This window comes from Dermacentor albipictus, chromosome 2 (genome assembly GCF_038994185.2).
Source record: "Dermacentor albipictus isolate Rhodes 1998 colony chromosome 2, USDA_Dalb.pri_finalv2, whole genome shotgun sequence".
Classification (NCBI taxonomy): domain Eukaryota; kingdom Metazoa; phylum Arthropoda; class Arachnida; order Ixodida; family Ixodidae; genus Dermacentor; species Dermacentor albipictus.
Window position 1 is genome coordinate 179,315,592 of NC_091822.1, and position 23,718 is coordinate 179,339,309.

Sequence of the window (23,718 nt, forward strand, 5' to 3'; positions counted from 1 at the left end):
GCCACAACCAAATTTTCTGACCCCCTACTGTGAACTTCATTTTTGCACGTCTCCGTTTTTTGTTGTTTCCCTACTTTTCTTCCAACAATCTTCCAATCGCCCCTTACTAATCTCTGTTGCGAACATGTTTACTTTCCCCCTGCTCTCACTGAACCCAAGGGCTTCAAGGAGGCCAGTGGTGTCTAAATCAACAACTGGGCAGATGTCTTCACATTCTAATAAAACATGCTCTATTGTCTCCCCAGCTTTACTGCAGCAAGCACACGCTTGTTCTTCCTTCTTATATCTCTTTTTAGAGGTGCGTGTTCTAAGGCATCCTGATCTCGCTTCGAGAATTACTGAGCTTCCCTTTGAGTTATCATAAATTATTTCTTTCCTGGTTTCGTTTTTTCCTCTTAAGTACTTACTCATGGCAGGTTTCTTTTCCATTGCCGCCCCCCATGAGATTATTACAGCCTCTCTGACTTTGCGCTTGACGGTATCTGTTGCCATGTTACTTACTATACCGGTCGCGTACTTGCTTGTAAGCTTCCTTAGTTCCTTTTCTCCAATGTGAATCAATGTTTTTTTGTACAAATATCTGAACACTCTCCCAGCTCATTTACTTTCTTCCCTATTCCTCAATCGTTCTTCATAATTAATTTTACTGTGAGCTTCCCTCACTTCAAAACTAGTCCAGCCCATATCGCCCTGCACAGCTTCATTGCAGTCCTCCCGTGAGCGTCCAATGCGATGCGACCCACTGACCTTTGGTTCCCGTCGAGTCCTGATTGTACATCTTATTTCAAGCAAACAACCGCATTTCCAAAAGTAAGTCCTGGAATCATTACACCTTTCCACATACCTCGGAGGACCTCGTACCTATTGAATCCCCATAGCGCTCTGTGCTTCATTATGGCTGCATTTCTCTTCCCCTTTACTGTTATTGTTCTTCCCTGTTTCCATATATCTATTGCCTTCGTTTATCCATATACCAAAGTATTTATGTTCCTTTAGCCGAGGTATATCCTGACCCTGTATTGCCACTGTATGTTCACTGTTTTCATTGAATACCCTAACACTTGATTTTCTAACACCTAATTTCAAACCCAAATTCTCGCCTTCCTGTTCCCAGACATAGCCAGACGTTGGAATCACTTTGCTTGTTAGCTAGCAACACAATGTCGTCCACATATAATAAACCTGGAAGCCATATGTAAAAATACTGGAAGATATCTATAGCGGCTCCGCAGCCACCGTAGTCCTCCACAAAGAAAGCAACAAAATCCCAATAAAGAGAGGCGTCAGACAGGGAGATACGATCTCTCCAATGCTATTCACAGCATGTTTACAGGAGGTATTCAGAGACCTGGAGTGGGAAGAATTGGGGATAAAAGTTGATGGAGAATACCTTAGTAACGTGGGATTCGCTGATGATATTGCGTTGCTTAGTAACTCACGGCACCAATTGCAATGCATGCTCACTGAGTTGGAGAGGCAAAGCAGAAGGGTGCGTATAAAAATTAATGTGCAGAAAACTAAAGTAACGTTTAACAGTCTCGAAAGAAAACAGCAGTTTACGATAGGCAGCGAGGCACTGGAAGTGGTAAGGAAATACATCTACTTAGGGCAGGTAGTGACCGCGGATCCGTATCATGAGATTGAAATAATCAGAAGAATAAGAATGGGCTGGGGTGCGTTTAGCAGGCATTCTCAGATCATGAACAGCAGGTTGCCATTATCACTCAAGAGAAAAGTGTATAACAGCTGTGTCTTACAAATACTCACGTATGGGGAAGAAACCTGGAGTTTTACGAAAAGGGTTCTGCTTAAATTGAGGACGATGCAACGAGTTATGGAAAGAAGAATGATAGGTGTAACGTTAAGGGATAAGAGCAGATTGGGTGAGGGAACAAATGCGAGTTAATGATATCTTAGTTGAAATCAAGAAAAAGAAATGGGCATGGGCAGGACATGTACTGAGGAGGGAGGATAACCGATGGTCATTAATGGTTATGGACTAGATTCCAAGGGAAAGGAAGCGTAGCAGGGGGCGGCAGAAAGTTAGGTGGGCGGATGAGATTAAGAAGTTTGCAGGGACAACATGGCCACGATTAGTACATGACCGGGGTAGTTGGAGAAGTATGGGAGAAGCCTTTGCCCTGCAGTGGGCGTAACCAGGCTGATGATGATGATGATGACGACAACGACGACGACGACGACGATGATGATGATGATGATGATGATGATGATGATGATGATGATGATGATGATGCACAAGGTCGCGGGATAAAATCTCGGCCACAGCGACCGCATTTCGATGGGGGCGAAATGCAAAAACACCCGTATACCGTGCATTGGGTACACGTTAAAGAACTCCAGATGGTCAAAATTAATCCGGAGTCCCCCACGACGGCGTGCCTCGTAATCAGAACGTGAGTTTGCACGTAAAACCCCAGAATTAAAAGACATAATTTTGGGTTTCCACATTGCGAGCAGCTTCACTGCACAGATCCACAGCGATACAAACGAACGCTTTTATACAGGCATTCGTGCTGGCAGACAATCTCACGGTCTCGAGGTGAAACAAAATCTTTGTGGCTCTTTCTTATACCAACAGATGCGCCCGTGAGTGGCCATCGTGTTCCCTGCCCCAGGAGCACCGATGTAAAAAGTTCGACACAAGCGCGACCGTTAAGACTAAATGAACGCCAATGGACGCCAATGTGAAAGGGAACACTGAATTTGCGTCCAGAGCCGGTAATTTTCTTTGGGGATTCTGGTGATGAGAAAAAATTGCATGAACGGGATTCTTTAACAGGTGAACACCGTAACAACTAGCAGTGAGTGAGGTTCTGACTATAGCACGGTTTCAAGCATCACTGTTTCAAGACGGATGAAGTGTTCCCTTTCAAGACTTACAATCTCGGGTTGCAGCTTTCGAATTTTTGTCATCTAACACAGGTACTTGTGACGCCGCTGTGGATTTTCAATCTAATGTGTCATTGTTCACTCAGAAAGTAATAGATTCTTTGATGGCAAAAGTTTCCGCTTTGGAAACAACTTCCTCGAGTAGTGAAGTCAAAGTGACTGCCTTGGTTACTAAGATGACTTCTCTTGAATCTTCTCAGTCTTCTAAACCCAGTGATGCCATTATTCCCCTTCTGAGTCGTCCAATGCATTGTTGTCCTTAAGTAATACGGTTAACGAACTTGTTGAGAAAATGATGATCTTGAAAACCGCTTGCGCAGAAATAATCTTACCTTATTCTTACTTCCTCTTCCTCGACAAACTAAATAAAGCAATAATTTATTGCTAAGCAGCATTGCTGCGTTTTTCGCAGAAAATCTACAGATCAGTTGCCCCAAGATTGAGAGATGCCACGGAATTGGAAGACTCCAGCAGGGTCATACACGTCCTATCATTGTTAAGTTGCTTGGCTTTCACGATAATTATATATATATATATATATATATATATATATATATATATATATATATATATATATATATATATATATATATATATATGATATTATGGGGTTTTACGTGCCAAAACCACTTTCTGATTATGAGGCACGCCGTAGAGGAGGGCTCCGGACATTTCGACCACCTGGGGTTCTTTAACGTGCTCCTAAATCTAAGTACGCGGGTGTTTTCGCATTGCGCCCCCATCGAGATGCGACCGCCGTGGCCGGGATTCGATCCCACGGCCTCATGCTCAGTAGCCCAGCACCACAGCCACTGAGCAACCACGGCGGGTGTTGACCAGAATGATGATCTTCAAAACTGCTTACGCAGAAATAATCTTGTCGTGTTCGGACTTCCTGAACATCCTGAATAAAAGAGTTGTTTACTGCTAAGCAGCCGTGCTGCGTTTTTCACAGAAAAGCTACAGATCAGTTGTCCCAAGATTGAAAGATGCCACGGAATCGGAAGATCCCAGCAGGGACATACACGTCCGATTATTCTTAAGTTGCTCGATTTTCGCGATAAAATTGAAGTATCAAGGAATGGTCACAAACGTAAGAACTCGGACATGCGCATTGGTGAAGATTTTTCCACTCGTGTACGATCCGTTCGCAGGAAACTGTGGGATGCCACTGCCTCTCACAGAAAAAAAAGGAACAGTTGTGCTGTGTGCACAAGGTTTGACTATGTGTTCATCTACAACATCCGCTATGACTGGGATCACAAAACTAGTGCCCTTATTACGGCCTACCCGCCGTGGTTGCCCAGTGGCTATGGTGTTCGGCTGCTCGAGCACGAGGTCGCGGGATCGAATCTCGGCCACGGCGGCCGCATTTCGATGGGGGCGAAATGCGAAAACACCCGTGTGCCTAGATTTAGGCGCAGGTTAAAGAACCCCAGGTGGTCAAAATTCCGTGCCGTTTCATTCGCGTCTCGAATGGTGTCGAAAGCGGAGCGCAAGTACTCAGCATATAGGAGAAAAGGAGGCACTCGCATGCGTATGGGCGTGTGAAAACTGGCACGTTTTTCTTTGGGGAAGGAAGTTCGAGCTACGAACTGACCATCAGGCTCTGGTTACTCTCCTCTCATCCCGGGGCACAGGCCGCCGGTCTACCCAAATTGCTAGATAGTCGGCCCGTCTTCTGTACTACAATTTTGATGCACTACATGACCGTGGAAGTGATAACAATGTGGCGGATGCTCTATCACGATTGCCTCTGTCAAACGTACAAGAAGAAGAGGAAGAAATTGCGTCGCTTGTTTCCACCTGCATCACAAAGGCAGAACTTCAGGAAGCTGTTCAATCCGACTTGCTGCTACAGTAGGTGATGACTTACGTCACAACCAGGTGGCCGGCGAAATGCAGTCTTCAGCCTGAGTTGCGGCCCTTTTTCTACGTGCGGGATGATTTGGCAGTTATGGACAGCCTTCTGTTGCGGGATGAGCGCCTGGTCATACCAGTTGCATTGACATCAACGCTCGTGGAGTCGGCGCATGAAGGTGCCCAAGGAATTGTGCGCACAAAGCAGAGGATTCGCTTGAAAGATTTGCACGCAGTACTGGTGACCAGGACTCGACAAACAAGTAGAGCAGCCAATCTCGTCTTGCAGTGTCTGTCAAGCGGCAGATAAGTCAGCGAAGCCCTCAGTAGCACCACTGGAACCTATTCCGCTACCTGAGCGTGCTTGGCAGAAACTAGCGCTGGACATTGTCGGTCCTTTTACAAGCGCTAAGGAGAGCTGCAAGTTTGCAATAACGTTAATTGACCTTTATTCGAAGTGGCCCGAGGTATCCTTTGTTTCAACTGTGACATCTAATGCTGTAATCGGATTCTTGACAGCAGTGTTCAGTAGTTGAGGGATACCCAGATGAGACATTAACAGATCATGGACCGCAACTGAAGTCCACCCTGTTCGAGGATTTTCTCCGAAAGCGCGGAATTAAGCACTCCTGCTCATCGATTTATCATCCCCAATGCAACGGACAGGCGGAACGCTTCAACAGGGTCTTGAAAGACTACGTGCAGCTTGCAGTTTTGGAACGTCGACCTATTGAGACAGCAGAATTGGAGTACCTGGCTGTTTATCGCAGCACACTACATGCAACAACGGGTGTTTTACCAGCTGTGCTATTGCATGTACGTGCTCCACGCATCATGTTGGACATAGTGCGCTTATCTCCAAGCCCAGGTGTTTTTTTTTTTTTACAAGCCGACACCAGAAATTGCCCAGTTACTGAAGAGGGTGAGAGATAAACAAATTAGCAGCAAGGAGCATACAGATCGAAAGAGAGGGGCGAAAGTGCCAACGTTCCGTACGGGTGAGTTCGTGAGGGTGAAAGATCCTCATGTTTCCAGTAAAGGCGATTTGTCCTACAGCGAACCCCTGAAGATAGTGGGTAAAAACAGAAGTAGTGCTTTCACCCTGGAAGACAACAACACACGGAATGCCGAGAGGCTGTCTAAAGTGCCGTACACAGGTCATCAAGGAGGCTCACCGTTGACAACAACAGTTCCTGTGGCTGGTGACTGGCATGCTAGTATTCCTGTTGTTCCCGAGCCTCAAACTATACCAGCTCAGCACCCTGGCCTTCTCGACACCACAGAACGACTAGATCAAGCAGAGGGTGAGCAAAGGGGAGAGGAGCATCAAGTAGAACCCCCATCGACTTCCAGGAGTGCTACAGAACAGTCGGAGCGCAGAACTAGAATCCGCCGACCACCAGCATGGCTGAGTGACTTTGTGACCTCTTAGACTGTCTTTGTGAAGTGTTCAAGCTTTTCTTTCTTTCTTTTTAAGGGAAGGTGTATGTTGTGTTGTTGTGTGGTTGCTTTTGGTTTCTGGTTTTGGTTCCATTTGCCATCCAGTCTTACGTCATACATGACGTCATAGTTGCAATAAAAAGGCTGGTGCTGCCAAGGAGCGGGGAGATGTGATCGCGGACGATTGGAGTCGTGGTTGTTTTCTGGGACAGATGGCCCCCGAATGTGGCTAAGTGCGTGTGGCCACCTGACCTAGCTACCTTACGATACAACACGTCTCACATCAGCATGCCAGGGAATTCATTAGAACAGCACAGCTTCCATCTCACTGATGCAGAAGGAACTAAGTTTCCTATCGCACTGGCGCTATAGCTACTTGGCCTATGTCGCAGTCAGCGTGGCTTGGCTCTTATGCTGCGCATGCTTGCCTGGTTTTCCTTGGAGACTGGTCTTTTTCAATAAAGAAAATTCGTTTTTCCAGTCATTGTGTGTGCCACGTACGTCTCTGCCCTCTTCTTCGTCTATTAACTGAATTAAATTGCATGCACTGACCCAGATAGCAACTATCCTGCAATTATCTTCACCTGGAGAAGAGTGGGTCCGCAACAGGCATGTTTCACTAAACTCTCACTCTGTGCACGACAACGATCTCGTTTGCTGGCTCCTTTGTTTCGAACGCCTAGCCATGTTCAGATGTCCGCATTCACGCTAGAAATTTGTTGCTTGCCTTGAAACCTTATAGGATCGTACCCACTATGGGAAATTCGTCATGTTTACAATGGCGGAAGACAAAATTTACATCTTGCTTTGGAATTAATTAACTAATTCTTGGGTTTTGCGTGCCAAAACCACGATTATATTATGTTGCACGCCGTAGTGGGGGACTCCAGATTAATTTTGACAAGAAGGGGATCTTTACCGTGCCCCCAATGTATGGGACACGGGTGTTTTTGCATTTCGACCCCATCGAACTGCGGCATCTGGTCTTCCGGCTTTTTTTTTTTCACCAATTACTAATAATCAACAACGACTTTCCGCTGTGACGTGGAATGTCCACAGTGTTTCTCTTCATCGCAAAAGTACGACCCTTGGTGGTTACCTTCCGACAGCTTGTCCTGTGCCTTAGTCTCCCGCTTAACTTATTCTTTTTTTCTCCCGAAGCATCTGCACAAGACATTAGCCGCATGAACTTTTCTAGTGACGTCTTCAGTTTACTCTTCGGGATAGGGGTGGATGCATGCCAAGCCTTCCTTATCTCCCTTTTAAAACTTGTGTATTGTTGTATCCCTCTTCCGGCCCTCTTCGCTGTAATGCTGCGTGTGTTCAGCGTTTCAGTTACTTATTTTGCTTTGTTATTGTTCGCTGTCCTTTCAGAAGAAAAAAAAGTCCTTTCTATTTTATGTTCCCCTCATGATCGCGCACTTATTCGCATTGTCTGTCGCACAGAATCACGTCATTTCGCTCGAGAAACAGCAATGGCCATGCACGCGACGAAGACGAAGCAGTCCGCGCTCCCATCACTCATGGCGGACGATTTCAATCACGACGTCAACCGCCGCCGAGCGCCTGAACCTAGCGCGACGTCGCCGCCGCCAGCGGGTGCCGGCGACTGCCCACCAATACCGGCCAGCCATGTTGCTATCGCACGTACGGGCCGCCTTCCTATGAGCGCACCCTCGGGGCGCAACGGCTGGCCCGAAAATCTCGTGACGCAGTACGGGCACGCAAAGGTCGGCTCGCCATCCACCCCACCGGAATACTACCTTCGGCGGGCGACGACGGGGCGGCCCCCTGCCAACGGAGTCGCGCGCGCCGCAGCGGCTGCCCTGGCATCAAACCAGGACCGGCAGCCGCTGCTCACGGCAGACATCTACACGGTGCCTCTTCACGACGGCACCGTGAGCCCCATGCATTACTGCATGACCGGCCTCGTGTTAGTCAGCCTCTGCGCCGCCGTGGCCCTGGTCGTCGTCGGTGTCCCCGGAATGCACGCGACCACGCACGACGTTCGGCCCGAAGCTGCGTACCGTGAAAGACGCCCGCGCCTGCCGAGCTACGATCCGGTCGGTCGCAACGCAGTGGTGGTCACCCCGCGCCCCGAGGAACAACGCTCCCCCGGTGTCCAAGGCTCGACCGTCTTCGGACCTCTTCAAAAACCAGGGAACTCGGCGGACACAACGGTTTCGGCCAAGGATGACGCCGCTCAAGACGCCGTCACAATCAGCTCATTGGGTGTCGAAGGGCACGTAAGTGTTCCTAGCGTAGGTGGAGGCCATTGCGGTTGCAAAGACCAAAATGTTTTAACACGGCCGACTAGAGCTGAACGGTTCTAGGGGAAGTGGAGGTGAAATTATGGCGACGAACCACGTTTCGCGAGAGCTGCGGCTACGACTCGTGTTAAGGTTAGAGTGCACAAAAAAAAGAAATATCCCATCACTGTTTGGTGACGATTTTTGTTTTATCCAAGAGTCGATTTGCATTTATCTGGCGAAAAAAAAAAGGTTGGCCATCGGCGGAGCAAATGATAAGCACAGTTTCCGTTTTTCAATTTCGCGCCTATGTCGCAGCATTGTTACGTTGGTATTATGTGAGGAATTCCATTGTATATTCGCATGATTCGGCCCAATTTTGTTTCGGAAGGAAGGTTCCTAGAGCTCAATAGGTTCAGACTTTCATTGCACTAGAATAGAATCACGTCTTTGTCTATCGACAAACTATTATGTGATCCCGAAAAAAACATTGTAGAAATCTCGGAATGTTGCGAGCAGCCGGAGCAGAGACCTTAAGGCGGGTTTTCGTTATTGCGTCTTTTCTGGATAACGAAAAGGCTCTCCCGGTCAAAACGACATTTCGGATTTCCCAGATGTGTAATGTCCTCATTCAATTTACGTTAACATTGCTTTGCTAGCGTTCCTTTAACATTCAATACAATCTCGTTTCGCTTGTCTTTCTTTCACTTAAACGTTAATTAAGACAACGAAACGTATGACAATGCAATACATTTCCAAAAGGCTGTTCATCTTCTAACACTCATAGCACTTGAGAAAAGTTACTGAACCGCAAGAGCGCCTTCTAACATCGAGAGAAATAAAGAAATACCTAGCGAATCAACGATTGCATATCCTCCACATATCGAAAGTACATGTCTGTGATAGGCTGGATATGCAGTGCTGGCGGCGCCAATCTGAAGGCTCTATCGAGTTAAACAAATGGATAGCTGAGCTGGTAAACTTAGGAAGAAGCAGGAATAATTCGGTACCTTTTTTGTTGTATTCATCTTGGTTATTTATTTATTGTTCAATTTACATAGTGCGCATGTTTCAGGCCAGACGGCTATGCTGCTGCTGTTATGCATAGTCAAGGCAGGCAGGCTTGTCAAACAACAGAAAGTCGCTCAGATGAAAATTAGTTAAATTATTCTGCCAACTGTGTTCCTTATACCCCAAAAACACGTGACATAAAGCATGCGAAACGCCTAGCGCCCTCTCTTGGCGGGTATCTGTCGGTGCTGCGTGACTGAATGAACATTATAGTCTAAAAATTAAATATCACGAAATAAAACGCAGTCATCAATTAATTTTTATTGAGATTTAGAACAGACCGATTTGTGGGAATGTCCTCGAAATACATTTCAATTATGTTTCACTGAAATAAACTAATCAGGAAGCTGCACTCCGCTTCATACATAGCAGGCAATACTGCGAAGCCTACAGATACTTTCCAACTCGTCGCATTCGCGGCCAAAAAATAGTGCGGCCTTCATGAAAGAGATACATATGTATGCGTTAATTAATTCGATTTTCCGTAAGGTCTCCTACTTTTACGTCGCACAATGTGACGTACTTATTATGCGGAAGGCATTGCAAATGTGAACCTCTTTAACTTGACACCCAGTGAAGTTCGAGCAACAATTATGAATCTTAAAAATTGCAGTCCTGGTTTAGATTCCATATGCTCGCATCATATCAAAGAAATTGTTGACAGCATATGTGAAGCTTGCAGTCACGTTGTCAATTTAATCTTTAAAACTGCCGGAAGAATACGGAGATCAACTCAACAGGCAGAATTGGCATAAGCTGTGCGACCAACTTCAAGGCACCCTAAGCACGAAGAAGACCTGGCATATACTGCGAGCCCTTGTCACCCAATATTTCCATCTAATGAGTGCTCATTTTTAGGTGTTCAATTAGACTCCTTTCTAAAGTTTAATTTGCATGTCAGCTTCATAAAAAAGAAAGCTGCCTATGGTATCAGGGTGCTTTTAAAGGCCAGACAGTACTTTCAAAAGCACACTCTCTTGACATTGTATTATGCCTTCATTTATAGCCATTTAAATTACTGTATCAGTTCTTGGGGTCTTTACATATCGCTGTCATATAGCTCCCTTGCAGCATATCCAAAATAACGCTGTCCGTATCATCGCTTCAGCTCCTTATAACGCTCATGTTACCCCCATCTTCACTGAGTTGAGTATCCTCAGTATAAATAAAATTATCTGGTACAACCACAACATTGTTATTTACCGCCTTCTTAAAAACCCAGAATTACATTATATCATTGGCAGGAATAGTCTTGCTAATCCTAACACTACCAGGTTCTGTTTACAAAATAACCTTTTACTTCCAAATTCGCGCAGCAACTATGGCAAACTAACTGTTGGTTTTGCTAGTGGGAAAATGTGGAATAATTTACCTGCTCACGTGAAATCCTCACCAACATTATCGTCATACCGACGTTCACTGAGAGCTTATATTAATACCCTGTAAACTGCATCTATTCTTTGAAGTATGTTTATGTTGCTTATTGATGTAATTTCTTTTATGTTGTGATGTGTTGCCATAGGTTCTATTACTTTAACGCTGTAGAAATTGTGTAATCCATTCTTTGTTTATAACCGCAACTGACGGCTTTTTATTTATATATTATTATGTAACTAAGAACAAGAGGTCCCACTGCAGTTTATAACTGTGGGACCTCTTTCTGTATAACTTCTACTGCATATATGTACCACTAATGAATGAAGCAATAAAACTTGAAAACTTGAAACTTGAAATGAGCGGAGCAGCTTGCTTCTGTGGCCAGCGGCCGCAGCGCATCAATTTCGTTCATGAGCGAAACATGGTGCGTCCCATGCAAGCAGCATAAACGTGCACAAACAATACGTGATTTGACGTGACCATATGGTTGATAGGTTGGGCGAAGGAAATTCAAGATGATGTAAGAAGGATGTAAGAAACAATACATCGGTGAAATGGGACAATCAATGAACGTCAGATTAAATGGACTTCGCCCGGACACAGCTGAAAAGCTTCCCAAAGCAGTCACCGAGCATTTCAACCAACCAGATCATAACCTTGATGAACTGAACTCTACATCTTACAGTCGAATTTCCGTTCTGAACGAGAAAGAAAATACAGAGAAGCATACCTTATCCATAAGTTCAATTGCAACCAATAGGCATAAACGTTTCAAAGGGAGCTTTAGAATCTATTCGCTATGCTATATTGCAATGTATAGGCAACAACATTTAGTTTGGTTTCTTAGCGTTTTTTTCACCTCCTTCTTGTTTCCGTTTTTTTATCCTTTTATTTATTTATCTATTTATTTATATATTTATTTATTTATTCATTCATTGCATTTCAGTATGTCCTTTTCTTTTTTTTTTACGAGCACCTGTTTCTACTGCTCCTTCTATTATCTCTTTCAGAGACACGATAGCCCACGACCACCAGCGAAACAGGCAATAGAGGGCTGCTGTGCACGCCGTTGACACGCCGGCTGACACACGGGCGTAGACACGTGATTGACAGACGGCCGTGTCCCTGGCCTTGTGCACAGCGCTCCTTTATTCTCAATTCCACACGCTAACCCACCTTCGCTCGCTGCCGCACCCACCCGCCTTACGCCCTCTCCCCTTTAGAAGAACCCCACCTATGTATACCGTGGCGAGGAAAGCATATGTCGCCTTGAAGAAGACAAGTCCACTTGTCGGAACGTTGGCTCCTGCTTTCACCTTGTTCTCGTTTTGCTCATAGGTTGTAGTTGTAATATAAAAGTATTTATCCCATAGGATGCATTGCTGACTAGTAACAACATACGCTGCAAAGCACGTGCAGTGAGTGATACATCTATGACCGCACTATTTGCGCAGCTTCCGCAGCGTTGCCAGTTAAGTGGAAAAGTGAGAAAGAGCGCTAGACGTTTTGGGCGCATCGTCATCATCATCATGTTCAGCATTTCTGGACATGCGTGCATCGCCGTAGGGAAAAATATTAACATAAGTTGGGCGATATTACGCTGAAGCAAGGACACAGAAAACTAGCCGGGCACGAGGATAAGAGCAGCAGAAAGTGGATTCTCTGGCGTTGTGTACCTGTTAATGTTATCATGTAGGCTCCTAACCAAACATGGCACCGATACGCGACTTCCGGTACTAAGGAGATTGAAAAAGGAGAGATAACTCTTCTGCCAGGCAGAAATGGGCCAGCCGAGCGCTGTGCGGTCAAAAGCGCGGGTGTACTTCTTCAGAACACCTTCATTTAGGACATTTCACACTGCGACAGCAAAGAAGATATATAAACTGAACTTGCTGTATCCGTTACGCCATGGTCATCACGTCATTGTCGTCGGTGTGTTCGTCGTTGAGCCTAGCAGCTCCTCTTTATCATCTTTAGCCTCCCCCCCGTAAAATGGCGAAGGAAAAACGAAACTTCACCCGCCACAGGTACCGAGGATCTAATTCATCTCCCGTTTGCAATGTTTACTTGGGAGACAAACGTGCTGACCACTGAGATGTGGAATCGTAGCTATATCGCGCCAGGGCTTGCCACGCTGACTCTGTAAGTGATGATCTCCGCCATGGAGGAATCAAACTAGGAGAGACCGTTAGCTCACGCAACCAGTCTTGGCAAGCCAACTCTCCGCGCTCTACTTCGCTTTTTAGGTCGCAGTATCGGCCCGACTCGTGATCTCCGAGACCTCAACGTATTCGCCGGGAACCTTTGGTTTCCCGGTAATTTTTAACCGATGCGCGCTTGTTCGGCTTCCCTGCCGTAGGCCTGCCTGCAGAAAGGGAGCAGTAAAACTTACCGGGCGCTCTAACGTGACGATCACGTGCTGGGCCAACACGTTTGGATTCAATCATGTCGCACGGTGCTGTCTCCTAGTAGTTTTTTTCCTCCTAGGTCTCCGCACATGTGTTTCCTATAGAGCTTGGCCAGTGCTACAGTAGTGGGTGAATACGACATTGGGGCATCGCAGAGAATATAGCGCTATTATTTGTGATGCAACAAAGACGGCGGTGCTGCCAGGTACTGCTGTCCTCGTGGTAAAGCACTCCGGATGCGGAGTCTGAAATTCCTTTTTTTTAAGAATCGCCATAGAAATAGTTTTATTCGGTGCGCTCCCAGCTTACATCTGTGTCAAGCACTCTTAGGCTGCCATTTTTTGTAGAAACAGCCCACGTAGTAATATTATATAATAGTATGTACTTAATAGCATAAGCCCCAAAAGAACTGTACCGTCGGCCACTTTTTTAAGCAGAACACTTCATGCCTTTATTTTACTTTGCAGGCGAGGCATGGTTGCAACCAGTATTACTACACGTACTGCACTAGACCCACGGCGAACAGGTTCCACTACGATCCGGAACAGATGGCGTGTGTGCCGACTACAAAACCTGGCGCTCAGCTCTGCAACCGCGGCATCAACCGGTTCAGCAGCTGGGAACGGTGTCGCGACAACTGCCTGCAGCCCGGCCGTGTCTCGGACATGTGCTTCGAGAGCGCGCTGTTCATGCCATGTTCCAGGTGAGTAAACGCAGGCCGAGATGGAAGCGTGTAGCTTTTTTTCCCTTTAGTTGTTTACACCCGACGAAAGCGCTACAAAACAGAATTTGTCAGGGAGATGGAATAGAAACAAAACGAGCCGCGGTCAGTTGCCGATTAACGCTATTTAATAGAGGTGCGAAGACTAGGAATAGATTTCAAACGCTGTGGTAGTTTAACAGTGATAACCATGCATTCATAGAAGTACTGAATGCTTCCTTTCAATGGAACCAGCATTTCAGGCACCACACAGTACTGTTACAGGCACTGCTGCAGAGTGGCAGTGAACTCCTGTAGTTCTGCAGCGTTTATTATTGCTAACGCGTTCGTGTTTTAGGGTCACATGACGGATCACGGGCGCGTTAACTCTGGTTATAAACGTGGTTGCTGGATTTCCTGCGTTTAGTGAAGAAGATGTTCTGGTATCGGTGCGATTTACTCCATTAGCTAATGCTGTCAGTCATAATTTTACTTAGATCGCTGAAAAGTTTCATAAGAATTCAGTCAAAATACATTTTGTGTTAAATTTATACTTTATGCGAGGGCACTTGCTTTTGGAGGAACTTAATTGACACCATTATGTTTCTCTTTCGGGGATAGCTGCTTGCTTGCCGCAATTCCCCAAAACTAATAATTAAGTTTATCACCTTCAACAGCAACTGGCTGAATATACATACAGACCAAGTAGACCTGAGCTGTCTGTGCGTGAAGTAAGCTGCATGTTACAACCCTGAAATCGCAAGTGATGTTCATGCGGTACCAGAAAATACTGACGGGGAGGCCAGTCTGTCCACTGTAATCGTCTAAAGCCACCCTGAAGGTGCCGCCAAAAACCGACCGCACTGAGTCCAAAACATTACGCGGATCCCATACACTGTGGGAGTCAGTGTGATCTGACCCTGTCAGTGTGATCAGTGTGATCAATGCTAGATGATCTGGTATATTTTCTAGTCAATAGTTATTTACACCGAGTCATGCGTCTTAAATTCGGAAGTTTTTCCATATGGCTATTATTGTTTCAGACGGAATCGAGGAGCAAAAGGGGGAAGGGTATTTATTCTTTTTAGCTCAAGCTTATGGTGGGGGCCGCTGATTTTCAGCCTGTTTTTTTTTTTTGCAAGGTGGGGCTATCTAATTGGAATAGTTTAGTTATTTGATCATATTGCCGTCCTCCCGGATCATCATGCGACCAGTTTGTTCAGCTGTCTGCTTTCCTGGATATGCTTGAAAGCGTTATCATAATACTAGGGGGAGATTTCAATCTTGCGCATATAGACTGGTTGTGTGATGATCCTGTAGCGTCGGTCACTGGCCACGTGTGTTCTGCATTTTTGGATCTTGTCTGTGATTTTACGTTCCAACGGTACATTCGTGATGCATCACTGAGCGATGACACGGGTCATAGGCTTGATTTGCTCTTATGTAATGTTCCGAACATTCTCACGAATGTGAATGTGCTTACCGGCTTAAGTGACCATCGTGTTTTTACTGCTGATATAAGCGTTCAATATGTGTCCTTGCAGAAAAAGGAACCCAGAAAGATTTACGTGTATAAGAGGGTTGATCTTGGTGCTATAATTCTGGCGTTTGAGTCATATTTTCCTACCTTTGATGTATTAGTTGATGAATTGAGCATTGAACAGTTATGGTAGCTGTTTAAACACAAACTTTTTTGAATAGCGCGATACTTTTGTTCCTACTCATGTTATCTCATCTAAACGGTCAAACGATAAGCCTTGGTTTAATCATCAGCTGCGCACACTAATACGAAAAATTAGGAGACTTTATCGCAAGTTTGGATGAGCGAAGTCCCAGGATACTTGGTTAGAGCTGAAATGTTCGAAAAAAGTTTTCCAGGTCTTCCGGAGAAGGCCAAGCATACTTATTTTGAAAAACTTGGTGTAAAGTGGCTCAATGATTTCAAAGAGTTCTGGAGATCGGTTAGTTGTAACGGTAAAGAAAAAAATTCTATCACCCCTTTAATGAGCTCTGAAACCATAATTGATGACGAAGACAAAGTGAAACTTTTTGGCGTGTTTTTCTCGTCAGTGTTTAGACAAAAGCATTCTCGCACTGTTACTGTGATCTTGGAAATGAACATTAATCGAATGCCTGAGGTTATGTTTGGCGTAGAAGGCTTGCGTAAATTCCTGCAGGAGATACAGCCGACGACCGCTTGTGGCCCTGATGATATTCCGCCAGCGATTCTTAAAAACTGTTCTGGAATATCTTGTTTTGAATTTTCTCGGTAATTTACAAAGTGTTTATTGGAAACTGGCACGGGTTGTACCTATTCCCAAAGGCTGATCGAGAAGTGCCATTGAGAACTACAGACCGGTGTCTAACAAGTATCACATGCAGGGTAATGGAACATGTAATTTATACTTCAATCATATCGCATTTAGTAAAACACAATATCCTAAGCTCTAGTCAGCATGGTTTCCGACATGCTTGTTTTTCCGACATGCTTGTTGTTCATGGTTTCCGACATGTTTTTCATCTTCTACGCAGCTAGTAGAATACTTTCATGATCTGGCCTCGGCAACAGACAAAACAAAAATAGTACACTGCATATTTCTAGATTTCAAAAAAGCCTTCGATGTGATTGCGCATGATCTTCTAATCTCAAAACTTACGGCCTATAAATTGGACAATGGTGTCATAGCTTGCATTACCGAATATCTTCGCGCAAGACAGCAGTCTGTAATGCTCAATGATTTTCTTCTGTATATCTTCCAGTAGCCTCAGGTGTTCCTCAGGCATCAGTTTTGGGTCCCGTTTTGTTTTTACTCTTTATTAATGACATTGAAACTGACCTTACACCTTCATTTAGAATGTTTGCTGATGACTGTGTCATTTATAGAGTCAGAGGTAACTCAAGTGACATTTCATCATTAGAGACTGATTTAGACATAGTAAAATGGTGCAATACGTAGGGAATGTCGCTAAATGTTCAAAAATGTGTTCACGTCATTTTTACAAGGAAGCGGGCACGTCAGTCATGTACTTATACCTTGAGTAGTGTGGGATTAAAAAAGGTTGACGAATACAAATATTTAGGAATTTTATTGACGTCTGACTTAAGATGGAACAGGCACAATACGCATATTAAGAATAAGGCGATAGGTTCATTCGGATTCCTGCGCCGTGATTTCAGTCAGCTACCGGATAAATTAAAACAGCAATTGTATTTCACCTATGTTCATAGTTTACTTGATTACGGCTCTATCTGTTTGATCGGTACACGGCTGATCTCACGGAACCGCTTCAAAGAGTGCAGAATAGAGCAGCTAGGTTTGTTCTTAATAAACAAAAGAAATTAAGCATGACAGAAAGTAAAATTAAATGATCGTGGCAAGCATTAAAAGAACGACGAAAAATGTGAAGTTGAATTTTTGTCACGCTGTTTATTATTCAAAAACAGGGATTGAGAGATAAGCACACAAGTCGCCTACTTGTGCGTCAATGAGACACGACCATGCACTGAAAGTCCGCGTGTTCCCTTTCAGGGGCAACGTCTTCAGGTATTCCTTCTTTGTTCGATCTATCAGAGAGTGGAATGCTCTTTCTCCTGAGATTGTTAATATTGAAAGAAAATTGAAATTAATATTGAAGAAAAGAAAACAATGATGCGTTTTATCGCGCTCTATGTATGTGATCGTTTGTTTATTTCGTCACAATGTAATCCCCCTTGCTGTAATGCCCGCATGGGCGATGCAGGTAATAAATAAATAAATAAATAAATACCTCTTGATTGCGCAAAGTGTTACCAGATGATCCTGCAATGTCTGTGTCTAAGGCGACCGGTTGTGTGTGGGACGCGAGCACTTTCTCAGTGAACGCGAGCGTCTGTGTGACAACAGCAAGGTGACCATGAAAGTGGGACCTTAATATATCTAAGCTGTCTTCAGCACTCAGTAGGATAAGAGAGCGAAGAACGCGGGAAGGGCGGTCTGCTTTCCCTCGGAAGACTTAATAGAGATGCAAAAGTAGGACCAGCCTTTGCCTGTGCCGAATGTGGAGAAACTCGCAGTGAAGGCCAGTGGAAGGGGCCCACTGACCGATGCGTGCCACGGTCTCGGAGCCGCGCTTCAGCCTCCGATCATTGCGCCAAGGCGACAGGCACGTGCGTCAGGTGCAGTTCGGGATACCACGCGACCAGCTACACCACCACGGTTCTTTCGTGATGCCTACTGCGCGCCCGAAGCCTCTGTATTTTGCTCATGAACAGAACTGGTCGAGTTCGCAGAACGTGTAAATAATTATTTGATCAATGCCGCGAACAAGCTACGCAGCCTGAGGCGAGATATGTGCAACGTTGAAGGACGGAGTTGGCATCGGCAATCCACTAAGACATAGCCAACAAATCAAGCGTGAGGTTACCTTAAAAAGCTTTTCACCAAGCCCAGTGAAAAAATGCCTGCATATTTTAAAGCGCCGCTCCTGTGTCGATTATACTACAAGAAATTTTCAGAAATGTTCGATAACAGACGAAAAAAGAGTAGAAATAAAAACCTCAGTGCTCTTCCACTCTGTGAGGAAGGATGACCAGCGAAGCTGTGCATGTGGGCCCCTCAATGGCGAACTGCACTTCCGCCGCGGGTCGACCCGGCAAGGCACTATCTTCAGTATCAGCCCACGTAGGGAGAGTGCTTAAAGGCAAACTCCGGCTATTTTTTTACCACTTCAAGGTAACGGAATGTCTAGGTTTCCGCAGGCACGTACCCAGGATTTTTTTTTTCGTGGGGGGCCCAACCCAAGGTAACTTTTCTATGCAAATGAGTGGGGGGAGGTACCTTTGCTAGTACAAATGTGAAAAATGCCGACAACTCGCCATAAAGATGCGTAAACCCGCAAAAAAGAATTGAAATAACGTGCATCTCACAGGTACGCACAGTGAGATACACCTCTCCATTACTTGGCAAACAAAAAACCACATCCAGTGGACTCGCTCATGAAAGATGCGCAGGCAGAACACTGCCAAGAACAAGCAAACAAGCTAAAGTGTAAAATAAAGATTTCTAGTAGCGCTTTTTGAGTTAACTCTGGAAGAATTATAGAGAAATATATATTTGCAGAACAATTACAGGTTCTTTTGGATCGCTCGTTAACTGCTCTACCAAGTGCCCAAACCGACTCGTGTTATTATTTGGGAAGTTGCCTAACGATGCATAGTCATCAGTCCCGTGCAACCGTGTATTAGACATCTTATGGCGAGTTGGCGAGGCCGCAGTGGTTCTAGACGTACTGCGGCCACTGCGGAAGGTTAGAAAAACACCCACATTAGCACAGCAGAGAAGTGGCTACGTCAGGCGGCTCGAATGATAACTGTAGAAGCGTCGTTCAAAACACACGGAATTATTCTCCGCTTCCGGCAGCGTTTTCTCTATTTCCTTTTTGAGTAAAAAGATGTTGATCCATAAATATTTTCGCAAACAACGGTTACATTTGTTAATTTTCGCTTTTCATTCCTGTTTGGCTGTTGCCTTGGCTCTCTCCTTTAGTAGATCGCTTAGTTTCTCAACTCCTTGCGATTCTTGTTTCCAGCTGCCTATTTGCACGAAAAGTGCTGTAATATTAGGAAAAAGCCAGACGAGGTAACGGGTGACAGTCATATTGCTTATGGGTTTAACGGTTATTGCAGGGTCTGATGATGGGCGCAGTTTCGCATTATTCTATTTTCCACCTTATCTAACCCATACCTCAGGTGTATGGTTCCGAGGATCTTCCAGCGTAGCGGCGAGCCGTCACTCGAGGGAATAATGAAGGAAAAGGAAAAGTTAAATGCAAATGACGCTTTCTCCAGCCACATCTCGTTCCACGAGCATACAGACCAGCTTGCTACGAACTTAATCCCTTTCCTGGTCCCTGGATGAGTGTAAACAAAGAAGATTGAACTAACGAAGGAACAGCGATGCGCGTGATCGGTAAATAGATGGCGATATAGAAATTGTGTTGGGCATTATAAATATTATAAAATAATACCTAAACTTAAAAAACCTAATATAATTAACTACGCCGTGCCTGCTACAATAGATGGGGACAAGTGAACTCATCTTGAGTTAATCGCGTGGGCACCGAATTGATGAGAAAACTGGTCTTCACACCACAGATGTTAATAACTACCGCCATCCAAAAGGAGTGAAAATGTTAATAACCATTCAACTCTGTGAAGACATAATAGTAGCGAAAGCTGATGACAGTGAAAGCTCTCAAACGAAAAGCAAAGTGTTTTACCTCCGCCGCGGGTCTTCCTGAAGGTAGTCCAACACCGGGCCGACCCCCGGCGAAGGTGAAGCAGGCCTTAAGCACTCCCCGATACCTGGGTCGATCCCGAAGATCGCGAAGGGCGCATTACATGTTCCCGAGCCTACAGAAGCATGTGCTATGTAGCTTGGACCCTTTCGGCACTATCACCAGGATCGGCCCTCATGATAATTTTTTCTGGTGACGGACGCCGCAAAAACTACGGAAGTTAGAGTTATATACTGCTTTCGCTGTGAAAGGCAGCAAAACGTTAGTCGCCAAATAGATTGACTTGTTGGTGCTTTAGGAATGTGTGTTAGGAGTGGTGGCATGGGCGGATCGGGAGGGGGGTATTTTACTTAATTTCGGGGGCAGGGCTCCCCTTGAGTAATTGCCTGGGTTCCCGATACCCCCCTCCCCCCCCCCCCCCTGTCACGGGTCTGGTAGCAGAATTGATCTGAAAATTTGGACATAATTTTAAATAAGCAAAAAAGCGCAAAAACAAAACCGAGGCTTAGCCAAGCAGCTGAGAGAAACTCTTCGTGTGACGTCACGGGTGTCCACAGCGGTGAAGGCGCGCAAAGCATGCCGGTCTCACCTGCTGGGCGACCGAAACCAGCGAAGAGCAGACGCTCGGCTGAATCGGGACCGCGCCGGATCTTCGGGCGCCAATGTGAGCTGCACCAGCTTTTCGGATCTGTCAAATATTGACAGTTGTGATTCTGACGAATTCACTAGCCACGAATCACTTTTCACATCCTACCGCCACCACGAGAGCCAGTGCCCATGCGCTACATATCGTGCTGCAAGATAACATCAAGGATAGCCCTAAGCACTGATTTTATACGTGCTGCCTGCTATCTTAGGTGTTATGCCCCTCCTCAGGGACGCGCTTCGCATGCTGACTCTAAGATGTCGTGTGCGACTTCCCGCCTTTGTATCCTGCAGGAACGCCGCCGACAGTCCAAAGCACTGACCGGTGCATTTGTTTACATTGGCAGGTACAGCGACGACTCGTCGTTCGCTTGAGATACATAATGCTGGCCGCTCATCGTTGACATCAATTATTGTGAGAACAAATAAAAAAGACAGATTTCGTGCGTGTAAACGCCGTTGCGTCACGCTGAATTGCGCTGATATGAGCGACCGCACACCTTCGAGAAAAACAAGCGGGAATCCGCAGTGCGAGAGCATTGTTATGCTGCCTACTTATCCTTCTTAGTATTCTCTTCAGGTACACAATATGTTCCGTACTTTAGACACAGATCTTTCATTTAGAGAACGCGTAGTTTTCTTGCAGAAACGCCGATGCCAGTCTAGACACCGTTAGCAGCTGATCGAGGCGGTTGTTCACGCTGCTTTATCCAAGGGGCCTACGCTTGCTGCCCATTTGGGATACGAGGCAAGCAGTGCACCTCGGAAACTGAATAACGAGTCTGCACGACAATACCTGAAAATACACCCGTGTTCTTAGTCGCATTTAATTTAGGGAATTGCTGGTGAGTGCGGCAGGCAGCTTTCCGTCGAAAACGGCAGCGTACCGATGTCGATACTGCTCCGTGTCGTCGCTTCTTGCTTTTTCTCTGTGCACTGTACGAAATGAGGAATGGTATCTTGCAGATGGGAATGGTCAAAACTGAACTACAGATTGAGTTTTTGCCATCTTGATGGCTCAATTAGCTTCAGGTCAGTAGCTCAGGTCCACCAGCTGTAGACACGTGAAATACGTGACTGTGACATATAGACTTAACCTCGGCTGAACGCGATCGGCATCGGCTCAAACTGTGGGTGCGGATGACGAGGGCTGGGGTTCGTGCAGCCAACAACGCAACACCACTGTCCTCTGATTGCATGCCCGTCTACAGGGAACGCAAGTTTTACCGACAGCAACTTCTCACGCCATGCACCAGCTCACGATCATTGACTTCTCGACGCTCTCGTCACTCTGGTCTGCATGATTCCGGCATATTATGCATGTAACACTCTTAACGTCATACAGTATGCGGCATGTAACTGAGGAAGCGGTGAGGTGGGGTGTTCGAGGCAATTAATTAAATTCATTTGTGAAAAATCTGTGCCACTCTCAAACCTGCTTATTTGCGGACATGACGGAAGTGTTCAAAGAAACGTACCCAGCAAATTTCATCGACATTCGATCACATTGAAAAATCGCTGGAGTTGTACTTTAGCGCCTGCTTCACCTCCGCGGCGGGTCGGCCCGGCATTGCACTATCCTTGAGATCGGCCGATGTCTGGGAAGTGCCTAATGCCTGCTTCACCTCCACTGCGGGTACGCCTGACATTGTACCATCTTCGGGAATCTGCTTGTTTGGCAGCCCTTAAATGCCAAGAAGGTTCGAGGGGGCCTCTTACAATCACTCGGCGTGTTTGAGAGCCCCTAGATGACCGTGTTTTCAGATCGCTTGTAATACGCGACCGACGGTAAATTCAGTGACTTGGGCATAATGTGTGCTCACATGCCGAGGCAAACATAATGAAATAAAACGTTCGTTAAGCACAGTTCAAAAAGAGTTTTCCACGACTTCTAGGACTTAGCCCCTAGCTTCTTTATAGGCCTTATCTAATTAGCCGTGGGCAGACGATACTGACCGCATACTGTCGCAACTCTCGTTGACGCAGGCAAGACTTCGTGGACCTGCTGTGGTACTTCAACGGAACAACATGCACAAAGTGGACGCTCCCCGACGACCACTATCCATCAGGCCAGTGCGGAGTCTTCGGGACGTTCGACCAGTGCTTACGCCAGTGTGTGGTGCACAACGGGACATCCAACTCGAGCTCCGCAGGCTGCGAAGTTCCGCCGTCTGGAACATGCAGACTGGAACTGCTGCGGTATCCATTCTTTGCGGATATGCAAGCGAAAGGCAGTGCGAGGTGTGTGAACGCCTCTGGAGTCACCTTGTTGGCCCGGCGCTGCCTCGTCGGCCACAACCAGTTCGAGTCCCTAATGGCTTGCCAAAAAGCGTGTATGGGAAAAACCATGTCCTTCGGTACGCAGTTGCCGCCAGTTCAATAAAAGATGGCTGGAGACTGTACGCTAATTGTAGATGTGTTTTATTATATGCCGGAGATGACAGGTCTTGAGCCACATGTTAGTCGATTGCTATTCACTGACTTGCCATTACAATTCGATTCTGTCGAAGGAATCAGCAAGATAGTCGCTATTAGCGAATATTTGTGACCTCGGTGGTATGGAACGGTAAGGCAATATATCAAAAGTGGCCGTGAAAAAAAAAGGATGCTTCCTACAAGTAAGCGATACAGTATGATGTTTAATACAACGACGCGTGAAGCCATAGAGGTGACCTAGGCGGCTATTAGTTGCGCAATTCATACACGGGGTATTCCAGCTTTCATGGCTTCCGTAACTGCCAGCCTTTCTGTGACTTTGTCTCTGTGTCGACGTACGAGAACG

The 23,718-nt window shown here is 45.8% G+C and overlaps 1 protein-coding gene across 1 annotated transcript; it reads left to right on the top strand.

The window, feature by feature from the left end:
- The first annotated feature begins 7,649 nt into the window (after positions 1-7,649).
- Positions 7,650-23,326, top strand: LOC135908448 (uncharacterized). The gene is made up of 3 exons (XM_065440219.2): positions 7,650-8,456; positions 13,783-14,018; positions 22,923-23,326. The coding sequence occupies exons 1-3, from the start codon at positions 7,686-7,688 to the stop codon at positions 23,317-23,319; spliced, it is 1,404 nt and encodes a 467-aa protein (XP_065296291.2). The 5' UTR covers positions 7,650-7,685; the 3' UTR covers positions 23,320-23,326.
- The last annotated feature ends 392 nt before the right edge of the window (positions 23,327-23,718 follow it).